The 20,696-nt window shown below is 45.7% G+C and overlaps 1 protein-coding gene across 2 annotated transcripts in view; it reads left to right on the top strand.

Annotated features, from left to right (window-relative positions):
- The window catches only part of LOC119445997 (solute carrier family 13 member 2), a 30,719-nt gene extending 13,918 nt beyond the window's left edge, over positions 1-16,801 (top strand). For both annotated transcript variants that reach the window (XM_037710298.2, XM_049663801.1), the window contains 10 exons: positions 504-606; positions 3,923-4,054; positions 4,144-4,263; positions 6,453-6,533; positions 7,389-7,496; positions 10,060-10,240; positions 11,559-11,720; positions 12,640-12,777; positions 15,422-16,134; positions 16,234-16,801. In XM_037710298.2, the coding sequence (XP_037566226.1) occupies positions 504-606; positions 3,923-4,054; positions 4,144-4,263; positions 6,453-6,533; positions 7,389-7,496; positions 10,060-10,240; positions 11,559-11,720; positions 12,640-12,777; positions 15,422-15,640 (1,244 nt within the window). In that variant the 3' untranslated portion in view covers positions 15,641-16,134; positions 16,234-16,801. The remainder of the gene's footprint in view (positions 1-503; positions 607-3,922; positions 4,055-4,143; positions 4,264-6,452; positions 6,534-7,388; positions 7,497-10,059; positions 10,241-11,558; positions 11,721-12,639; positions 12,778-15,421; positions 16,135-16,233) is intronic.
- The last annotated feature ends 3,895 nt before the right edge of the window (positions 16,802-20,696 follow it).

Consider the following 20,696-nt stretch of genomic DNA (forward strand, 5'->3'; position numbering starts at 1 on the left):
CTGTTAGTAACTATATCTAGCACTAATTGCAACGAGTCAATGCAATAAACTAGCTCAATGCACCAGTGGCAGCTGCAAAAGCCTAACTTTCAAAAAAAAATAATTGTGTTCTACTGGGAGCTATGTAAAACGGTAAGTTGGTTCAAGTACTTATATTCATGCATGTTACATTTCTCCGGTATTGAATAAAATTCTCGGACATGTGGCACACCTTGAGGACCTCATGCACTCTTCATAGCTGTATTTATGCTTGCTGCGCTTAGCTTGTGAACTTTATTCAGTCGATATGTTAATTTTCTTCCGTTGCTGCATGTAAAGTAGCTTGTAGGGCGACTAATTTCCTCTCTTCAATTATATTTTAATAAAACACAGAGTAGCTGTGTTTCTTTGAACAATGCGGTTGAGGTTTCTAAGCGGTTTCTACGTGCATTGGCATTCGGATGACAATTGTCCACATGGCCACATGCTTCATAATAAAGTTATTTTTACATTGTCTCCTTCAGGCCCCATTGGCGTACGTGGTCAACAGATAGGTTCCGATGAAAAACGGCTAATAGAAGATCGCCAAAGTACTGTTTCAATTATGCAAGAAAATGAAACACCAAGGTACGGCTGCTTCAACTTTGGTTTATACTTTATACTATCCGGTTCGTTTATTTCGTATATCGCGTTCAGAGCACAAATACGGCCATTTTAAAAACTAAAACAGAAATAAGCGCTTACGTACAGAGTACTGGGGCAAATACATATATTTGAAATCATTACACGTATACTTCAATTCGCTACACTGATACTTCGAAAGTTTTTATTTCACCTCAGCGAACATTTCTTTTGCTTGCAATTGAAGCTAGCTCACTGCCATATAATTTTCATTGAGAGCAATGAAAAAGGACCACTCGTATCCCGAATGCTGGAGCCGACGTAATTGTAAAATTCAATTTACGTCGGCAGTATGCAACCTAATTCTTATTATCAGTCCCGGCTTATCTTTTAGTCTAGCATGCACAGTTGAATATTTACAACTAAAGCTCTTTATAGCTTGACAGCTTTGGTGCCCTGAGTCTCCTATGGTCCCCTGAGCTTAGGTCCCCTAAGTGAAGACCAAGCCGGACACTCGCGCGCTCTCCAGGCCTTATGATAACGAGGCCTGCCCCAGTTTTCTCCCTCTTCGAAACCATTCCTCGAAGGATTTAAAGGCATCGACACTCATCTGCCTATGCAATTTTACCTAGAAGAATTCTTTTTCCACACTCACAATCAGTCATTGGAATCTGCTACCAAGTAGTGCCATGGAAATTACCCCCTACCCTAGGTTTATCGATGCTGACATGTTGACAAACCTGTTGACGATGTTGACAAACCTGACCAGATCCAATGCTGGTTTGCTGTTTCCCTTCGCCCTTGGTCTTGTTTTTGCTGATGTCAGCTTTGTTGATATCACCTTACTCTGTCGCTGTTGGCACTGCTTCAATCGTAGCTCCCCGCCGCTCTGAGCGTCATTCGCTGATGCTGTTAGCATATCTCTGCTGCTGTTAGCGTTACTGCAATAGTGGTAAACCGCAGTCGTTGCTCATCGTTGTTTTATTACGCTTTCATTCATGTTTTTGGTTGTGTTCGTGTGCTCTAGGTTTATGACGGAGACCTGTGCTTCTGTGCGTACTTGTATATTAGGAAGCACGTTCAAGGCGAAAGCCTTATCTGTCTCATTAGTCAGTTGACCCTGAGCGAAAACGTGTCAGCGACACGAAAGATATAAAAAGCCTACGAACCCTCGGCCTTTGGTCAGAGTCGAAAAGACTTTTGCTGGGAGTCGAACCCACCACCATTCGGGGTAATTAAGGCGAAGTTAATTAAGACCCAGGTAATTAAGATAGAGTTTATTAGGGCACTCGTACTAACGACCCTAGCTGGGAGTCGAACTCTTGACATTTGGAAATAAGAGGTGGATGACTAAGCGAAGTAAACTAAGCTAATTAAGGAGGATGACTAAGTGAATTAAGAGGAGTAAGCGAATTAGGAGGGCTGACTAAGCAACGTAGACTAAGTCAATTAAAAGGGATGTGTACGTCATGTGTCCGTCTTTAATGCATTCAGCACTTGGCCTCATTCGACTCGTCTTAGGGATAACACAAGAGACCCTGTGAATTTTTTTGTCACGTAATTGGGCCTTGGTACATTGCACCGATTTCAATGAGGCTTCTTGAATTTAAAAGTAAAGTTCAAAATCTGGTGATTGTTGGAAGTGGATATTTTTATGCCGTCAATTGCTTTAATAAAAATTTTAGAATATTGCAACAGGACCAAAAAAGTACGAAAGAACTCATGTATCAAGTTTACTACTCTGTAACTCCGCAATAAATAATGATATCACGATTCTGTATACAGCACCTAAGAATAGATCTAAGTAGGGCAAAATTGTGCTGTACACCACTGTTAAAACACCATTAATTTGTGAGCAGGAGTTTTGCAAATCCCTAACAAACATTGTAGCAATTTCACGTAAGCTGATAACTCATTTCTCAAGTCTTCCCGCTTCGTAGGCTCGAAGAAATGCAGTTTAGAGAACTGCAACATCTGTAGTTGGTCCAGATTTACTATTTTGTAAACCATGTGCTGCAACTTTTTTTAAGCTTACCAGTTTTAGAAATATTTTGTTCAAAAATACATGTCCTAAATAAGAATCCTGCATCTTAGGGTCACTAAAATTTTACCGTTATGTCTCAAGTGCAACAAATTTCATTTAAATCCGTCCAGCGGTTGCCTCATGAAGGCATTTCTGCGTTTTACGTGTGCTTGAATAGCGGAATAGTGGTTAGCTTCCTTCTTAAGTTAAATCAAAGTACATGACGCATGTCTGTCTCTTTCATACACACATGCAGCAAAAAACTTTTTTAAACCTCCTTGACGACGCTATACTATTTTGTCACGGGTTCGAGAAGTAAGAGAAGTCTCTCTAGCCTTCGTAGCATGGCCTACTTCGTAGGAAACGGGCTATAGTGTATTTCACACATGACATCGGTATTAAATTTCTGACAGCGCCACTGTACAGTTGCACAATTAACGTATTCATGATTTAAACAGATGTACCCTCACGAAGAATATTTAAATCCTGGGAGTAGTTTTATGGGCGGTAGTCAAGGTTCCTCGGTTTTTAACTTCACTTCCTCAAGGTCCCGTATTCCCCCATCCAGCATATGTTGACTCTAACTTCGGCCAATTACAGCAAGGGTACTCTAATAGGGGCAGAACTATCGAAACTGGAGCAAAATATGTCGTGAATGAATCACTGGGGTGACATAATTTTTCCCATTGCCCAGTGCCGTGTGTCGTCCCCCGTGCTTTCATCCTGTCCTTTCCGTACGTTACAGTGAATTATGCCATACCAACAAGCCCAAGTATCTGCCCACGCGCCAGGAATTATTTTATTCTGAAAGGGAAACTAGGGGCGCTAGAGAGAGCTACACAGTGGCGTTACCAGCCTGCGATCCGAGTCGTCGGTCGCCTGCATATTATCGACGCTTCCTTGAAGCTTCAGCTTCCACGAGGCCTCTCCGGCTGCGAAGCAGCATTTTTTGTGTCACTTGTGGCGGAGCGGGGGCATCCACAAAGACCTATTCGTTCCTCGTAGGGATGAGTGACACAGTTGAGCGTGGGATGAGTCCATCAAACATCTGTGCATCTTCCCGGATATGATGACCAGAACCTTCTATGGTGCACCCCATTGCTTGAAGCCGAGAAGCCTCTGCGAGCGGCTGTAGTTTCTATGTGGATCTACAGACGAAGCGACACCCACACTATTTTCTTTCTGTTTCATAATTTGAGCCTCTTCCTACAGTGTAAAGTAGCAAACTGGCCGTGCGTCCAGTTTACCTCCCTGCCTGAAAGTGTTCTTTACTCCGGTTTTCTTTTATCCTCTCGCCAGAACCGAAGACAAGCGCACCAGGCTGCTCCGAACTACGATGGTGCTCGGCGTGTCCTACGCAACCAGTATAGGGGGTACAGGCTCACTTTTGGGAACCGGACCAAACTTTCTCCTTAAGGGTATCGTTGATGAGTAAGTGCTCGCAGCTCTACACATTCTGACGGCAAGACCACGCATATCTTTAGCGCTTTCGCTCACACCGCTCATGCACAAAAATCTAGCCTGTTTCCAGGTTCCACGGAAATCACTTTCGTCACGTGGCTCCTGTACAACGCGCCCACCATGCTCCTCTGCACTCTGCTGAGCTGGGCGTACATGCAGTGGAACGCTAGTGAGGCCATGTGAGTCATGAAAGCGACGAAGTTCGTCCTTAATGTCATTCAGCGGTTATGATTTCTTTTCTGAAGCGAATGCAATATACGAAAATTATTGTTGGGACAACCAGCAGTAGGCCCTAAAACTGAATACGACAAATTATTGTACATTTTAAGCCAATATGTGCGGCGGAGCCCAATCGGGCCCGGCACTAAAGAAAGAGAACGTGTTCAAACTGGTTGTCGCTATGCTAATAGCCCTCTTCAATAAAGCTTTGCTGCATTGAACGAACGTATTCTCAGTGTAAAAATATCAAATAAAGAAATGAGGTGGTCCTTCACAATCACAAAAGTTCAGTGCAGCTGTTCAGATCAGCTAAACGAAATATGCAATTCTGTAGAACTTAATACATTGATATTGATAGGAACAGCCGGCATCAGCTACACGTAAGGATATAACGCAAGAATTCCTTCACGAGAGGTTGAAAGCTCTGCTGGAATATCACATCATATATTACTTGGTAATTATATTGTTGCGTTAGAGCCTTTCATATAAGAACATAGCAGTCGCAATGACCTAAGTATTCACGCTGGCTTTCCCACTGTTTACAAGGTCATCGCACCTCCACACAGACTAATGTCTGACATTTCAATTTCGTAGTCTAGAGTGCCAGGATTTTTACACTCGGTAAAGTTTTAGGATACACACTTCAAGGTATTAAGATGTTGTTCTAAGTATTTCTTGTTATTTTAGAGCGATAGCTGTTACACTCCCTTGGTTGTGTTGATATCCACTGCTTCCATCGCTTGAATCCCAAAATTATTGGCAAGAAAATTACAAACAAAACTTCTCGCTGAGCCGCGAGTATTTGAACTTATGAGCAACAGATTCGCAGTCAAGGATTCCACCTCTCAGTCACCCTGCCGATACTACAACAGTGGAGAACACTGATTCTGGAAAGCGCTATCACGCCAGCAGCAGCCACGATTCGCTAACGCCCGCTCAACATTTGTGTACTGGTTAGAGTTGTCCGCACCTTATTGTTCTAGCACGTCGCCTTCCTAATTTCGCAGGTTGTCCTAAATTAATGTTTATTCTTCTACATGCAATTACAACGATTGAGCACATCTGCTTTGTCTTTATCACTCTTCTTCTAGTGCTCGGATTCCTACTCATGTTTACTGGACGGCACTGACGTCGTCTTGCAATTTTTTTTTTTTTGCGAGAATGGCATGAGGCGCACTAATAGGGTATCCCAAAGTATATATTATTAAAAAGCCGAGCGAATGCAGCAGTAAGAAGCTAAAGCGTTGTTTTAATAGCGACCAGCTAAGGAAAGGACAGACTGTCCACTTCCCCACCAGGCGGCGCAAACTGCCTCAAACGAATACAACTCTCAGTTCTTTAACTTCTCGAAAGGAGATTGTCCACTCACACCTGCGAATGTTTACTCCAACAAACACCAAAACGAAACAGCCTAATACGCCTGATACACGGCCACTCCAAAGGCATTTGAACTAGAGAACACCTACCGGAAAGGCGTTCACGCAGGGTGACACACGACACAGGGACATCTCCTTCTCGGTGAAGGTAACTTGCGAAAGAGGCGATATCCGCATTCCTTTAGGGGCCTAAAGAGAGAACCTCGTACGCATCTCTTCAAAAACATTTAACTTGATGAAGCACAATAGTGACTTATTAGGAATTCTAGTGCTTTCAAATACACTTTCAGTCAGCAGCAGCGCAAATTTGAATCAGATACACTATTTATTAACGTTTTGCAAGATTCAGTTTATGGAGGCAGCGTAATGTTCGTTCTCTGCGTTGCTTACTGCAAACATACAGAGGAGACCGCGCCGTATCATGTGTCAGCAGCGAAACTCGTGCTTACGCATAAAGGAAAGAGGTCTACTTCAAAGTAGGACAACTCGCCCGTGCGTCATGAGCGCCAGGCTTACTGCGCAATACATTTAGCCAGCTGTAGCGTCACTGGTTCGCGCTATACCGGCGAAACTGTAAGCTTTTTCTTGAAGACTGTATCACCTGGACCACAGTTGCACTGTTCAGAGTGCTATATTGATCGCGGTATATATTGTTTCAGACGTAACGCAATCTTGTCTCTGTTGGACCTCACTTTTCAGAACTTAGCGCGTCTTCGATACTATACGTCGTGTAATTAAAGATACTACACGTACCTTTATATTGACCTCAACAGGAGAAGCGAAGCGGGCGAGTCTACAGAAGAAAAGGTCCGGGAAGAGATTGCCTGGCGGTATAAAGAGCTGGGAAAGATCAGGCGAGTGCAAAAGTTGTGTGCCTATCAATATTTCCTGCGAACCTGCTTAGGCGACAGGAGTTGTGGTCCCGCATAGCCTGAATAATAATCGACAGGGGCTAAGTGGTCACATCTCAATTTCCTAATGGAGGACGCAGACTCGGTGCGCGCTCGTTACTGCCCTGGCTGTATATGCGCTACGCAGAATTAAATCTGTGTGATTTTTTTTACCACAGGCATCTAAGGTAAGTCGTAGATTTATCAAAATTTTAAATTATATTATAGTTTATTTGCTTTGAGCGCATGCTGGTTCTTGACTGCATGAATGAAACCCACATGCCGTTTTCGTCATGGTACTGCGAACTAAGGCATAGTCGACAAGCAGTCTGAATTGATAAAAAGTGTTTCGAGGCCCTTGTGTTATACCTGGCACTTGCGGTCTATAAAACTATTCCCAAAACACGCATCGTATGGACGTGCGTAAGAGTATCTTACTGCGAAATTTGTAAATATAGTTCAAGAAAACCTTTGCTTGCTGATATTTCGGCGTTGTTAAACATAAACATTTTATTGTGTGCACAAGCGGAAACTGTAATATGTAACAATAGAGTCTGTTAACGAAACAACCTCGAAATTCCGAGCTGCGTCATTAGGGCCCCGAAAACAGAAAAACGTCGAATACTTCCATTCTATTGATGTAGCCTAGCAGTGCTGATAATCCAGAGACAGGGATGCATATAGCGGCAGGGATATCTGGTTTCTTGTTATTTGAAGCGGCTATCAAAAGAGTGATTGCCATTCTGAGTACAGTCAAAGAAATTCGTTCTAATAAAATTCAGTCCCATATTTGTTTTTCTCTTTTCACTACCTTCACAGCTTTGCAGAGACCTGTGTCGGCACTTTGATCGGTACACTGATCATCGCCTGGTTCGTAATGAAGCCGCAAATATTTCCGGGATGGATTGACGCTCTTCCCCATGGAGAGTAAGTCCCGCATGAAGAATGTTGTCTTATCTGGATTGACTCATTCGTTGGTCAAATGGCGAATCGAAGCATTTATTTATCAATGCGTGTTGTACGTAACTCGTAACGTAAGGTGAAGCTACGACACACCAAAAAAGATTAAGCCAGTTCCACGCTTGTGAAATCTAATAGAACAGCGGAGCTCGGCAAGCTTGGGTGTATAGCGTAGTGGGTATGATGCTCGCCTTCGGACCGTGAGTACCCGGGTTCTAATCCCGACTCGCCAAGAAAATTACCATAGCCTATAAATATACAGAAGACTCCAATTGACGCCAGTTTCGCTGCAGACTTGTAATGTTATAAAATTTATTTTTTTACTGGAATGTACACAAGAGAGGTAGAGCGCTCAGCGATTGAAACGCAATACTCGGAGCGCGTGGCTGCCGGCACTGTTGGCTATACTGGTGAGCGCTGAGGACACCGAGCTCACGCATGTTCTGAATGACGATGATTTGAAGACTTTATTCATCTGCAAACGGTTGGGAGATGGTTGGATGTTGGCCGCACTAAATCACATGAAAGCCGAGAGACTCTGTGATGCATTGTGACTGCGTTTGGTCCTCTCGGCTGTCACCCAGCGCTCACCGGTGGCGAAAAAGTGCTTGCCGCCATGCGGCCCGATTGTCGCCTCTCAATCTCTGAGCACTGTAGCACGTATGCAAACTTGAGCTCAACGCATAGGGCACGTTCCTTATATTTGAAAACATCAATAACAAGTGTATATATAGCCATGTACTGAATTACGGGACAGAATACTTATTTTTTCTTGGCTAACTTGACTGACAGTCATGCATAACCGGAAGGTTTCCGAGGTAATGAACACACTGATGCCAGCACGCGGATAAACGCGTCTATACCATTCTGACGCGCCGCAGCACGCAAGACAAGTCCTGCTGGTCAGAGTGAACTGCGCTATGGCCGCTATCAGGCGACTCACACCGCGGGCGTGATTAAGGTGCCAATAATATATATATATATATATATATATATATATATATATATATATGCGCGTGATTAGACCGGCCAGTGGCGCGCTACAGATGTCAAACTTCGATGGTGCGCGAGGTGAGCCCGACGGGAGACCGCCAGCGTTAGTCAGCGCACAGTGAAATATTAAATATAACGTTATAGTTTGACGTTATCTGCTCATACCAGAGCATACACCACGTAGCTCTGCAGGAAGGCTAGTGTGCTTGGTTATGGTATGCGCCCGCAAAACGCTCATGCCAACGGCGGAAGGCTGAACGCTGCTCTGGATCCGCCACCAAGGCGGTATAGCGTATCGACGGTGCGCCCATTTCGCTTAGTTGTGTTTGCAGCTAAACGCGTTCTTTGCCTCTGGAGACTCTGTAACGCGCCGCGCGCAAGTCGCGCACGCGCCGTCAGCGATAGCACGACAACGGCGATGGCAGTGCCGACGGTGCGAATGCACCTCGAGCGCCCGTATAAAAATAAAAAATATGCTCTTAGGTGTGACGAAAGTGCATGAAATATGCGGAACAATGAAGCTCACAAAAGGCATTCTCTACTATTATGAAAATGACTATTCTATTCTTTAAAGAAGCATATGAGCAGCGTGAAAGAATAAAAATTCATGAGTCACTGCACGATGTGAAGGTGGACGGCCAGCGAAGCTGTTTAGCGCCCGACACAGAGGTGACACATAATTTCGAACAAAGGTACGAACATATTTATTGTCTGATCGGTAGGCGACGTTTAGCTGCGGCACCAAATGCGTATTTATATAAAAACGTTGCAACTCGAGAAGGTCATAAAGACATCCGACACTCCTCGACGAGTTTCCCGTTCTGATCTCGTCGGAAACCTCCGAGCCGCCCCCAGAGGCCCTGGCAACAGTCACCAACGCCGCGCGCGTTCGGTGCGAACGCGGGCAAAACGGCGACGGCGTCCACAACAGTTCTCCGTGTTGCTGGTGCTGCTGCATGTCCAAGTTTATACAGCTGATAAAACTACTATCTTTACTCCGTATAGCTCTCTACTAAGTTGCTATCGCAATTGATGCTTGGCCTTTCGGGTGAAACTGCGACATTTTTTTTCACTTATCCTTCCAGCATTTGCATTCTTGAGAGTTCTGAGAGTTCTGAACGGATGCGTTAAAGTCGCTGAATGTACCTTTGCAGAATATTGGCAATGGTGTGAATGTTTGAGTATGTTGGTAGTCCATTTTGCATACCAGCACACAAAACAAGGGCAGTGAAACGATTGATCCGAACACATGGGTTTTGTGATAAACGCTTAATTGTTTCAAGACACATAAATATTTGAGTTATGCACGTAAATATGCGCGTAAAGTTCGTGCGTAAATCTTTCCCGGTTCTTATACTAGTAATTGTGCGCTCCTCTTCAACAGTGACAAGGCAATAAGAAGTTCCACTTTCTGCCGAAGGCCACATTCAGCAGAACTCCTTTTCTTGCTTTGAATTTTGACGATGTGCGCTGCTCATCCGTAAGTGTATTCGTGTCCTTCAGGCTGTGTCACCCATCGTTTCTTTCCGGATTGTAGGCTCGTGCAGCCCAGCGCCTTGATCGCCTTGATGGCGCTGCTGCTCTTCGTAATACCGAAGAATCCTGGAAACCCGTGGCAGTCACAGTCACTTCTCACGTGGGAGGAGGCGGTCAAGGGTGTCAAGTGGGGCGTCGTGATCCTCGTGGGAGGAGGCATGACTCTGTCGGAGGCCTGCAAGGTTGAGTAAAATCGAAGAGAGTGTGTCCTTGACGTAGCGTTGCTGTATCATTGTTGAGCCGAGACGTAGCTGGATCGGGGAACACTAATGACGAGCAAACGAGAGTTTCGCTTTAATAACAAGCCAAAAACAACAACAATAAGTAAGACTCGAAGTCAGGTGCCATAAATGCTTTTTAAACAGCTTACGATAGAGATCTCAAAGAATACACTGGAACGTCAAGTCGGCTCGCATAAATGCAGAAAATAAAACTCACGAAAAAGGCAGCTTAAATCAAGATAGAATACAATGTCAGGTCACATAAATACACAAAACACAGTTCGCAAGTGAGGTCGAATGAAACACCCTGGATCGTTAAATGAGGTCACATGGATACATCTAATGCAGAGAACACAGTCAGGTCACACAAAGGCTCATGAACTGTTCTGTGGCACCGACTGGAATAGTAGTCAATGCATACTCAGAAAAAAGGGAAAAAAAAGCATCATGCTGATTAAAAAAATGCCAGAGACGCTTAAGACGGCTTACGCGTGGGTATGTGGAAGCATTATACCGTTTGTAGAACGCAAAAAGTCATGAACGCGCTCATTTCATACACCCATGACGTGCCGCCGCTTCCTCCCCATTGTCTGCGCCATCACGTGCCCAATGGCGCGCGCACCAGGCCACACCTTTCGTCAGCCAGATGGCTGCGACGTGAGGTGTGCAATCACGCACGCACTAGGCACACCTTTACTAAGCCAGAAGCGTTGAGGCGCTTTGGCATCGGGGAACCGTGCTCGTCTCGCACCCTAGAGGCTCGGGTTAGATTCCCACCCAGACCGAAATGTCCCAAATTTTCTTTTCAGAGCCATTAATTTCCTTTGTTTACAGGAACTTCCCTGAGAAATGCGACGTCAATGCGAACATTTTTACGCGTTTTTATTATTTGCGCCATCGGCCCTTTTTGGTACGATCTTTCGGTCACGCCGACTACGCGCATTTTAAGTAACTACCAGCCCGAACAGGGAACACAGAGGGGAAAAGCAGACATAAGGAGGTCAAATGAAACACACTCAGTGTCCAGCCCTCGCGATGTTTGTTTATCAGAATAAGTTCAGAATACGCCATGTGCCAAACAGCTCAAGTGAACACAGTCCTGCACAATAACCAAGGCATTGACAAGGACAAACGCTTCCCGCGAACGAGGGGCTTTGTTAATGCAGTCCCTTATTCCTGTTAAAAGAACTAGCGGAAATTGCCCAATAACTTTGCTCGCCATGTTGTTCACAGCATCAGCAATCGTGAGAGTGATGCACTTGATCGTTGTAATCTCCAGCAATCTGGACTTTCTTCGATACTGGTGGACAACGTGAAGGGCATGGACGTACTGCCACCGGCTCTCACGGCTTTGCTGTTCTGCTTCGCTGCGTCCATGTTCACGGAGATAACAAGCAACACGGCCACGAGTTCCATACTTCTGCCCCTCGTCTGCGACATGGTAAACAGCTGATAACTATGCGCAGCGAATTCTTACTCTGACAGCGTATCCTCGCTCTGTGGCTGATAAAACATTACAACGTTGACTCGACTGCCTTCGCACTTGGCGTTACCACCATTATCGCTCGTCTAGTTGGAGCTGCTTCGCATGCTCTTTTGCATACATCTACATTCATTTTTCTGTATGAGGGCCCTGGAGATGAATAAGTAACAAGCTAGGAAAAAGTGACCCGCAATGCTACAGAGACTGACGTTGCGCGCAAACGTTTACGCAAGGGAGCGGCACGCACGGAATTCTTGCGATGGACTCGCCTGTATACTTTTATGCTGTATATTATACTGTATACGAGCTGATGGAGCCTTAGCAGCACGCAATGTGGTTTGTCGTTTTGCTCGACTCTCGCTTGCGTCCCCCTTGCGGCCGTCACCCCCTCACAACTGGCACGACGAATGACCCCGACGCAGCGATGTAACTAGTGTCAGGGCAATGTTGGTCAGCGCAAGTGTCTGTGCTTGGCGGATGAGGGAAGCGTCGTCGCATGTGCGCGATCAGCTCACACTCAAAGCGCTAGGCTAGTTCTCCTACATCGTCACCAGCGTTCACGGCCGCCAACTGAAGCCTCAGTTACTTTCCATCCTTGACAGCAGATGGCGGTAGTTGACTGCTCGTTGACCCACGAGAACGGCTAGATACCGAGAGAAACCACAAAATGTGGCGTGACTCGGAGAATAATGCTTCGTAATAAAAATACAATCGCGTTACGCGGCCTAGATTTCTGCGCTCCCTAAACTGCAGAGGAGCAAGGTTAATCTATATACCACGGCCTCCTGATAGTCCAAGTGTAGTTTTGGGTCGCTGAACCTCGTCAATCAATAACTATGACGTGTTTTAGTATATTGCAGCGTTGTCCATGGCGCAGGCTGTCGCACTGAGGCTGCACCCCATCTACCTGGCCATGCCTGTGGCAGTCGCCTGTTCGTTCGCCTTCATCATACCCGCCGGTACACCGCCGAATGCCATCGCCTACGACCTGGCCAAGCTCCGCATTCCGGATATTGTAAGAACCGAGCAGACATGCCCTTGGGTAGTGTACCTGGCTTGTTGGAACAAGGGCTGACCACCTTTCTTTTACAGCGAAGCTGTTGATGCGGCCCCTGTGCCGTCGTTGTCGGACTTCGCTAAAAAGGGGCCACGTGACCTAACGGGAGAGGAGAGGAAAACAGCTCAACAGGGTGTAAGGGGTTGGAGTGACCCCTTTAGCCCTGTGAGAATGCTGTGAGAGGGTGCAGGCGAAAAGGAGAATGGGGAGTGGGGTTGCAGTAAGTCGCGCCGTCCAATACTCGCGTTGGAGGGGGAGAGCGTGAGGCGCGCCAACCAATGTCGGTGTAGGAAAAAAGTAGGTCAACGGAGGATGGGGTGTTAGAGGAGTTCGCGTTAGCGTGGGTTGTACGTATATACGGAACTTCGATCAAGCACTCTTGCCTGGGAACGTCGTAGAAAAAAAGTGTGCGGAACGCGCTAGGAACGCCGTCCCCCGTGGACCCCGACATGTACCATTCCCCGCAAGTAGCGCCGTTCGGGCCAGCCGAGCGGCCGCGAATCTTCACAGAGTGGAAGGGGCAGTGATTTTTTTTTCTGTGTCGTATTTTCCTGTGCTCTGCTATCATGGGTAAGACTGATGCCCTCCTGCCCGTGGCTTCTCGCAAATTTTATGCCAGTGAAAAATATATCGTTTTCGTTTTTACCAGTGTGCCGGCAAGTGAGCCCTTATTAGGGCTGCTGCAATTCGCGCAGCTACTCGTAAAATGAAAGGAAGTGAACTGTATGGGCTTCCAGTGATGTTTCATGGAAACAGAGACAGGCTTTTGGGCACTCCAAGTGCATTTTTGCCGTCGCCGTCATCGTCGTCGTCGCGGTGAGGTTCCGTATGACCTCAACGGCGATGAAATCGTCGCGGCGCGCCGTATGCTGTATGTGCGAGTGAAAGGGCGGGAGGGACGCGCGCTTTCACGGGGAGCGAACGCACGGCGGAGAGCAAACGCCATTTCTGCGATGTGCTTCATGAAGGGCTGCAGAATTAAGCATCTCTTTCCTTCTTTACACTCGCCATTTATATATATATATATATATATATATATATATATATATATATATATATAGAGAGAGAGAGAGAGAGAGAGCGCAAACGCGACATCTTCCGTCGCGCGAATGGCCTTGGAAAGACGGGAGGGAGGGGGGGAGGAAGCGAGGGAAGGCGACATTTAGCTGCTGCACCAAATGCCTTTTTTCTCACCTTTAATAAACGGCTCAGGGATAAATTCAAGACATGACACGACATCATATCAGGAAGTCGCGGACACCTTTAGTGAAAACGTTGCTGTGTAACAAAGATTAACCCACTAAGCGTCACTAATGTGCCGCTTTGAATACATTGCCAGCCAGCATTTCTGATACGACGTCATGTCATAGGATGGGGAAGCCAGTAATTTATGTGTTGTGCTGTTCTTAAGATGAATTTATCTATAACCTATTGGTTTAGTGTACCACTAGCCGGGGACATAAGGTTCCTTCTAACAAGTGATTCTAGTGGCATTTGAACAAACCTAGGGCGCCTAAAGAAAAAACAAAGATCTACATGTGACAGTAAGCCACTTCCTCCTATGGCAAGTATACGTGGATTCATTCCCCATTAGTTATGCAACACGACCGTTGTTTTCTCGCACGCTGCTTCTTCACTTAAGACCCGCTTGCTCTTTCGGCGAAATCATTCGCGCGAGTCGCCTACGTGCACAATAGTGATTGGGCTTAGCAAGCGTATTGTGTGCCTTTGGTGCTTTGATCCTCGGGATCTGGCATTGTTTGATCTTAAGAATGGTGTAAGATTGGGCTTGTTGGTAAAACATGCTTTAAAGTCAGGTTAACAACGCAAGGTCACCAGAGGGGACAAAAGATAGCTCTCTTCTGTCCCCCTGTGGTGGCCTTGCTCTTTTTGCGTGCAAATGGACCCTTATGAAACTTTATGAAGGTACATTCTTTATAGAGAGTAAGACTTACATTCTTTATATCTGTCCTATATGCCAATGAAGAACTTTTTTATCAACCTTATCAATTTCTTATTAAAGGAGCGCAGGAATCAAAGACTCGTAATAACTAAACATGCGTCCAGAATGTATCGCCTGCCACGATTGATGTGATAGTAGTTCCAAGCTGCTCCGCAAAATCAATCTTTTTCTCGGTGATTCTTTCTCCGTTCTTAAAAGATGTGCGAAAAGCAAGTTATCTCGTCCGCCCTTGATAAAGCCGGCGCTCTATCTTCGACGTGACGTCGACGTCATGCTGCTCCTTCCTAGCGCCTGTATATTTAGGTGCTCCTTAAGTCTCACGTTGCATTTTACATTTTTGCCCACATATAGCAGATTACCACATTCTACTTTTACGATATATGTTATCGAACAGCCAGCTCGGTACAACCTGTTCAGAAGTTCAGTATTTCAGTTATAAAGGCAGAGGTATTTAGTTCGGCAACTATTTTTGCAATTGATTTTCGCAACTAGCGATCTCGTTTTTTTTTTTTCGCTTTCTTACTATGCATTACATTACCTACACCTTCTCCTGCTCCACCTCCTCCTCAAACATTTAAAGGAAATGCATTCTGCACACAAAACCAAACGACCTTTTCTCATAATTTATTTTTGTTGCAGGCAAAACCAGGATTTTTCGTCAACTTAATATGCGTGCTGGTCGAAGTGGCCATGATACACGCCTTGGGCTTTCCCATCTTTGGCCTTTCAACTTTTCCGGAATGGGCAGAACCCTACAGGGACTCTGTAAATGGAAGCAAACCCATCGACGCCGCTTCGAGCTCATTCGCAGAAAGCACGACGATCACTACAAGCACAGACGGTGGGACTTCCTGGTGAACTTAGGCTGCATGATAGCCGACAAAAGAGACAGCTGCGCTACGTCTGTGGACTGCGATGCATTGCGTAATGGACGGCAACACTTGCTAATGACCAACATGCGAAAAAGAAAAAGAAGATTCGCACTGTTCCATTTGTCTGCCAAAGAAGTGCGATTGCCCCTGTACTCATTTAGTCAACTCTACGAACTCGTAACCTTTTATAGTGCTGCCACAGGGCCGCGCCAGCTTTTTTTAAACACCCCGCATAATATAGCGCATGCGCTTAACGACACCCTTTTTACGTGTATATGTTTTGCGTCACAGCTCGTTGACCACCGTTGGCTTGAAGTCGCATCTAACCACCCGTGTATCGTACCGCGTCCGTTACAACGTTTCTGGGAGTACAAAATGGGGGTGTGTTAGTGCTCCTACACATTCAAAGAAGACAACCGTCCTCCGGAACATGAAGACTTGAAGTGGTCAATGATAGTAGAACAAGGGACGTCTTGTCTTGTCTTGTCTTGTTTCCTAAACCTTGGCTCATACCCACTACGGGAGATTGGCCAAGAAGCAGGTGGTTTCAACTACGTTTAACAAGGGACGTCTTTACAGCCAACGTTTCAAAAAGGGGCCTCGTCTTCGTCAGATTTGCCTTCGCCCTGACGAAGACAACTCCGCTTGTCAAAACATTGGCGTCAAAGACATTCATTGTTCGACCGCTGTTGACCCGCTACAGATGTTGTATTAATTTGAAAACTCAAACTTGTTTTTTTTAACCATTGCTTTTATAAGTGACTACACTTAGCGGTTATAATAAAGGAAGGTCTACCCAATGCAAGCCGCATGGGCTCCTACCGGCGTGAGAGAAAGGTGAAGACGAAGTTCCACCGTTTTCATCACGCGAGTTTTGTACTGTCCGTTGCTCTTCATCTTTTGAGGCAACCGCAACGTTTACATCTGCATAATGGAACCAGCTTCTGTACTCTCAGATCAGGTAAGAATCACACTGTTCGCAACTGCTATAACGCCGTGGTGTCCTGTGAAATTATTTTTTATATTGAGCAAGGGAAGGCATGATACCGCCAGCGGTTCTGGTGAAGCAGTGCTACAGAAACGTCTGAATCTGGTCGTCGGTTCATGGCCGCTAGAAGAAAGTATTAATAAATACATTTCAGGCACACATATTCGTCATGTCTCAGTGTTTGATGTAGAGTCATTATTGTGAACATTTTGACTACCTTTCTCAATATAGGTCACGTGTCTGTATCAAACATTTGCTGGAGAGACTACACTTGCGTCGTATACTTATTTTAGCGTCCGTGTCCATTCTTTGCGCTCTGTTTCGTAACGGTCGTAATCCATTTCTTTATTTTTGATTTTAAGTCGCGATCTCGGTGCAAAAAAAAAATATCCAGGACATTTAGGCTCGAAATGCACCTAGTTGGAGTGTACGTTTATTCAAAATTTCAGAATTCACTTAGAATTGAATCGCTCTCTTCTGGATTTGAGTAGTTCGAATATCTAAGCCTAGCGAACCGATGGATCTATCGGGGAAGTCTAGGCATTGTCGAGACAGAAGATTTCTCAAGAAATATGCAAATGAATAGGAACTACTCAATCGAGAGACATGCAGACACAATTGCAGACGACGATTACTGGACCGCAGACGCTTCACGAAAATGGATGACGGCCCCTCTACGCTTCGCTCATTATTCGCTCCATGGCGCACCGTGAACGCTTCGGTGGTCTCAGCACTACGACGCCTCGATGCCACCGACGATCAAGAAGCACTACCAACGACCTCGTTCACCGTACTTTTTTTTTTTTTTTTATGTACGCGCTGATTTGACTCACGATTCAGTTACGTGCTTTGTCTTGCGCGTTGTATTAGTGTAGTTACGACTTTAGTTATATGCATATGGTCATCGACGTTGGTAGTCGCGTGCGGCGTGCATCAACGCCTATTTAGGACATTTAGGCTCGAAATGCACCTAGTTGGAGTGTACGTTTATTCAAAATTTCCAGTACGAATTGAATCCTCCTCTGATTTGAGATTCGAATATTGGAACTTTTCGAACACTCATTAAAAGCTGAATAGTAAGGAACAATTACGATTACTGGAACCTTCAGGATGAGGCCCCTCTGCGAGCCATGGAGTAACCACGACCGACTCGGTTTTTTTTTTTTTTTTATATTCCAAACTCGACTTTAGTTATTATATATTATGCTGCGGGTGCAATTGATGTAGCGTCGAAAATCGTCTTGTGTAGCGACGAAAATCGTCTTTGCTGAACGATCACAAAGAGGGTAGCTGAAACGACAACGTCTCCGTTAGCGTCCTCAGTGCATGTGTGTTCGCCCTATATTTTCACCGACGACACTAGATTGCAATTCCCTGCTCCCAGCTATAGCGCATGCGTCGTAACAAAGAAATACAGCAGTAAATTCAGAATGTAAGTTGCATCTATGCGAAAATAAATCCCCACCAAGCGGTGATAATATATAAAATTCTGAAGTTAACCTCTCAAAGCAGCACATAGAATATGAGAAACGCGGCAGTGAAGGGCTTCCGAATAATTTCAACCATCGGGGTATATTTACCCTCCACCTACCTGTCAATCAAAGTACACTAGCGCTTTTTTGCATTCCGCTGCCAGAAGAATGCTGCCGCCATGGCCAGTTATCGCACCCGTGAACTCATGCAAAGCAAGTAATACAATTATTGTTCGTGTACTTGATGCGAATGTTTAGGTCTAGCTTTTCGGAATATTTATCTCGGGTGTTTTGACAGGGAAAAAAAAACACGCATATTCCGTCGATGAAAACTGGTCTTGCTCCAACTGCAGTATGGGTTCGAGGTGCTTATATGATTTGCGAAATTACAGGCACCAGCCTGCAACTTCTCCATAATGAATGGAGAGGTTGCAAGGTAGCGTCGCCACCTTGAAGCTACCGCACCAGCTCGACGTGACGCCATCGATTTTGACGACGAGTGCTGGAGTCTAGTTTACTGTTCATTGGTAAAGTTCGGCTACATTGGATGCTAGAAGGGTTAAAAGATGGAACCTAGCGAGTTGCAAGAACACTTACGGAACCGCGACGACCCAAATACAAAAAAAGAACATTTAAATCCGTGACGTCGCGCTGACGTATGAGCGCTGGGGTTTCAGCACGAAATTAAAGAAAAATGAAATTCACCCCCATTTCTCCTTTTAAAAATAAAAAAAATACCGCGAAATTTACGCATATAATGTTTTGAAATAATACTTTATCAGACAAAGGTGACTTAACGTTTCTCTGTAGTGTCACTTAATTCAACAAGACTGCGTTCGGGGAAACAAATACTCGTCGTCGGCTAATTGGAACAAAACAACCATTTCGTCCAACCGTCATTTGTTCGGGACGGACGTCTTTCTCGACGCTAGACGCTGGTCTCAAACAACGCTTCCGCCAGATGAAGGAGTAAGTGGCCATAAAACAAGTTAAAAGGCGATATGACATCTAGTAGACGTCGATGAAAGACAAAGTCTTCATTGGGGAGTTATGAGAAAGGGGTTCTGAGAGGCCGACAGTGTCTGAACGATTCCGTCTCGAAAAGGGTGCTGTCACGAGAAAAGAATGCGAGAACACTCCCCTTACCACTGGTACGACTACATGGCATTACCGCCACCATACTGTGGCACTGCGCGTAACTCAGGGAGCGCATGGAGGTACCATGGGTGCAGATACCATTTGAACAGCACGGTGTTACCACCGGTATCATACCATCAAAAGCCCTGGTATCACGTGGTGGTACGTGGTGGTACCACAAGTACAAATACTACCGAGAGCCACGGTACCACAACTATACCAGATATACGGGATTGGCGCATATTTTGAAAGCGAAGCATTTCTTTGCGCTCTTCACCGGGTTCGGGACCGTGGGCGCTGCGGCCAGGCTGTTACATTGCCGAATAGGCCAACCAATCATAGCGGAACACGCGCACCGTGCGCCTCGCTGGGTTACTTGCAGCCCCGCCAGATGACGCTCGCCTCCACGCATCCGGAAAAGCGGCAAAGCGGCTCCACATGCCATGGGAGGGAACTAAAAAATAAAAGAACCAGAAATCTTGCCTTCGAGCATGCGCGGCTGCACGGTGATGAGGTAGTAAATGCTTCTTGCTGATATAATGGATTTGGATTGGGCTACTACCCATGCGCATGCTGCCTCTGAGACTATAATGCGTTCAAGGGCATCCGTCGTACTCGGTAGTAGTCAGCAACTCCACCTAGCAAAACGCTAGGTGGAGTTGCTGACTCCGTATAATTCGTGTGCGCCCGCGCTTGTGCGTGTGTGTGTTTGTTCGTGCTTGCGTGCGTGCGTGTGCGTGTGCACTCACACAAAGTTTCGCTGTATGCGTATTAGGAATCAAACTCGTTGGATTTGCTGCATTTTTTAACCTGAACTATATCCGGAGTCGACCCACGAAAGAGGCTAGAAACATATATACCCTATACAGAAAAGTGGCGGTAACTCGCCAAGCAAGAATTCAAAGCGCACCGCTGTCGAAGCATGCATCCTAGGCGCGCTTAGGGAGCCTATATACTCTCTCATTGAGAGCGCCGCCATTTTGCGGTCACAGCACCGTCTATCTTGCGTCGCCATGCTGGTATGTGGGACCGCGCGCTGGAAGGTGCACAGCAAACATGCTGTTGACGACGAGCGGCAAGTTTTCGCGATTTCCTAAGAGACTTCAACAATACTAAGCTTTGAGCTTCGATATAGCAGCAACATCGAATGCCGGTGAGCCTAGAGTCGCTGCCGCAGTCTAAGAAGAAAAGGAGGAAATGGGGTATTGTGGTTACTCCTTTAGGGGAGGAACTGATCTGCTACAACCATTCCTCCCTTTAGAGGGTAAGTGCAAGGGGATGAGTTGTACTCCCCATGCGGTAACTCCTGCGCAGACTTACAGTTGCTCCTTTCCAAAGCTACTCAAGGGAGTAACGGTCATTCTTTCCGATGTTCCTCAAAGATGGCATTAACGAAATTAGGCATTCATATGCTGTTAAAAAAATGACTGAGCTGAAAAAAGAAT

This window comes from Dermacentor silvarum, chromosome 3 (assembly GCF_013339745.2).
Source record: "Dermacentor silvarum isolate Dsil-2018 chromosome 3, BIME_Dsil_1.4, whole genome shotgun sequence".
NCBI classification, from domain to species: domain Eukaryota; kingdom Metazoa; phylum Arthropoda; class Arachnida; order Ixodida; family Ixodidae; genus Dermacentor; species Dermacentor silvarum.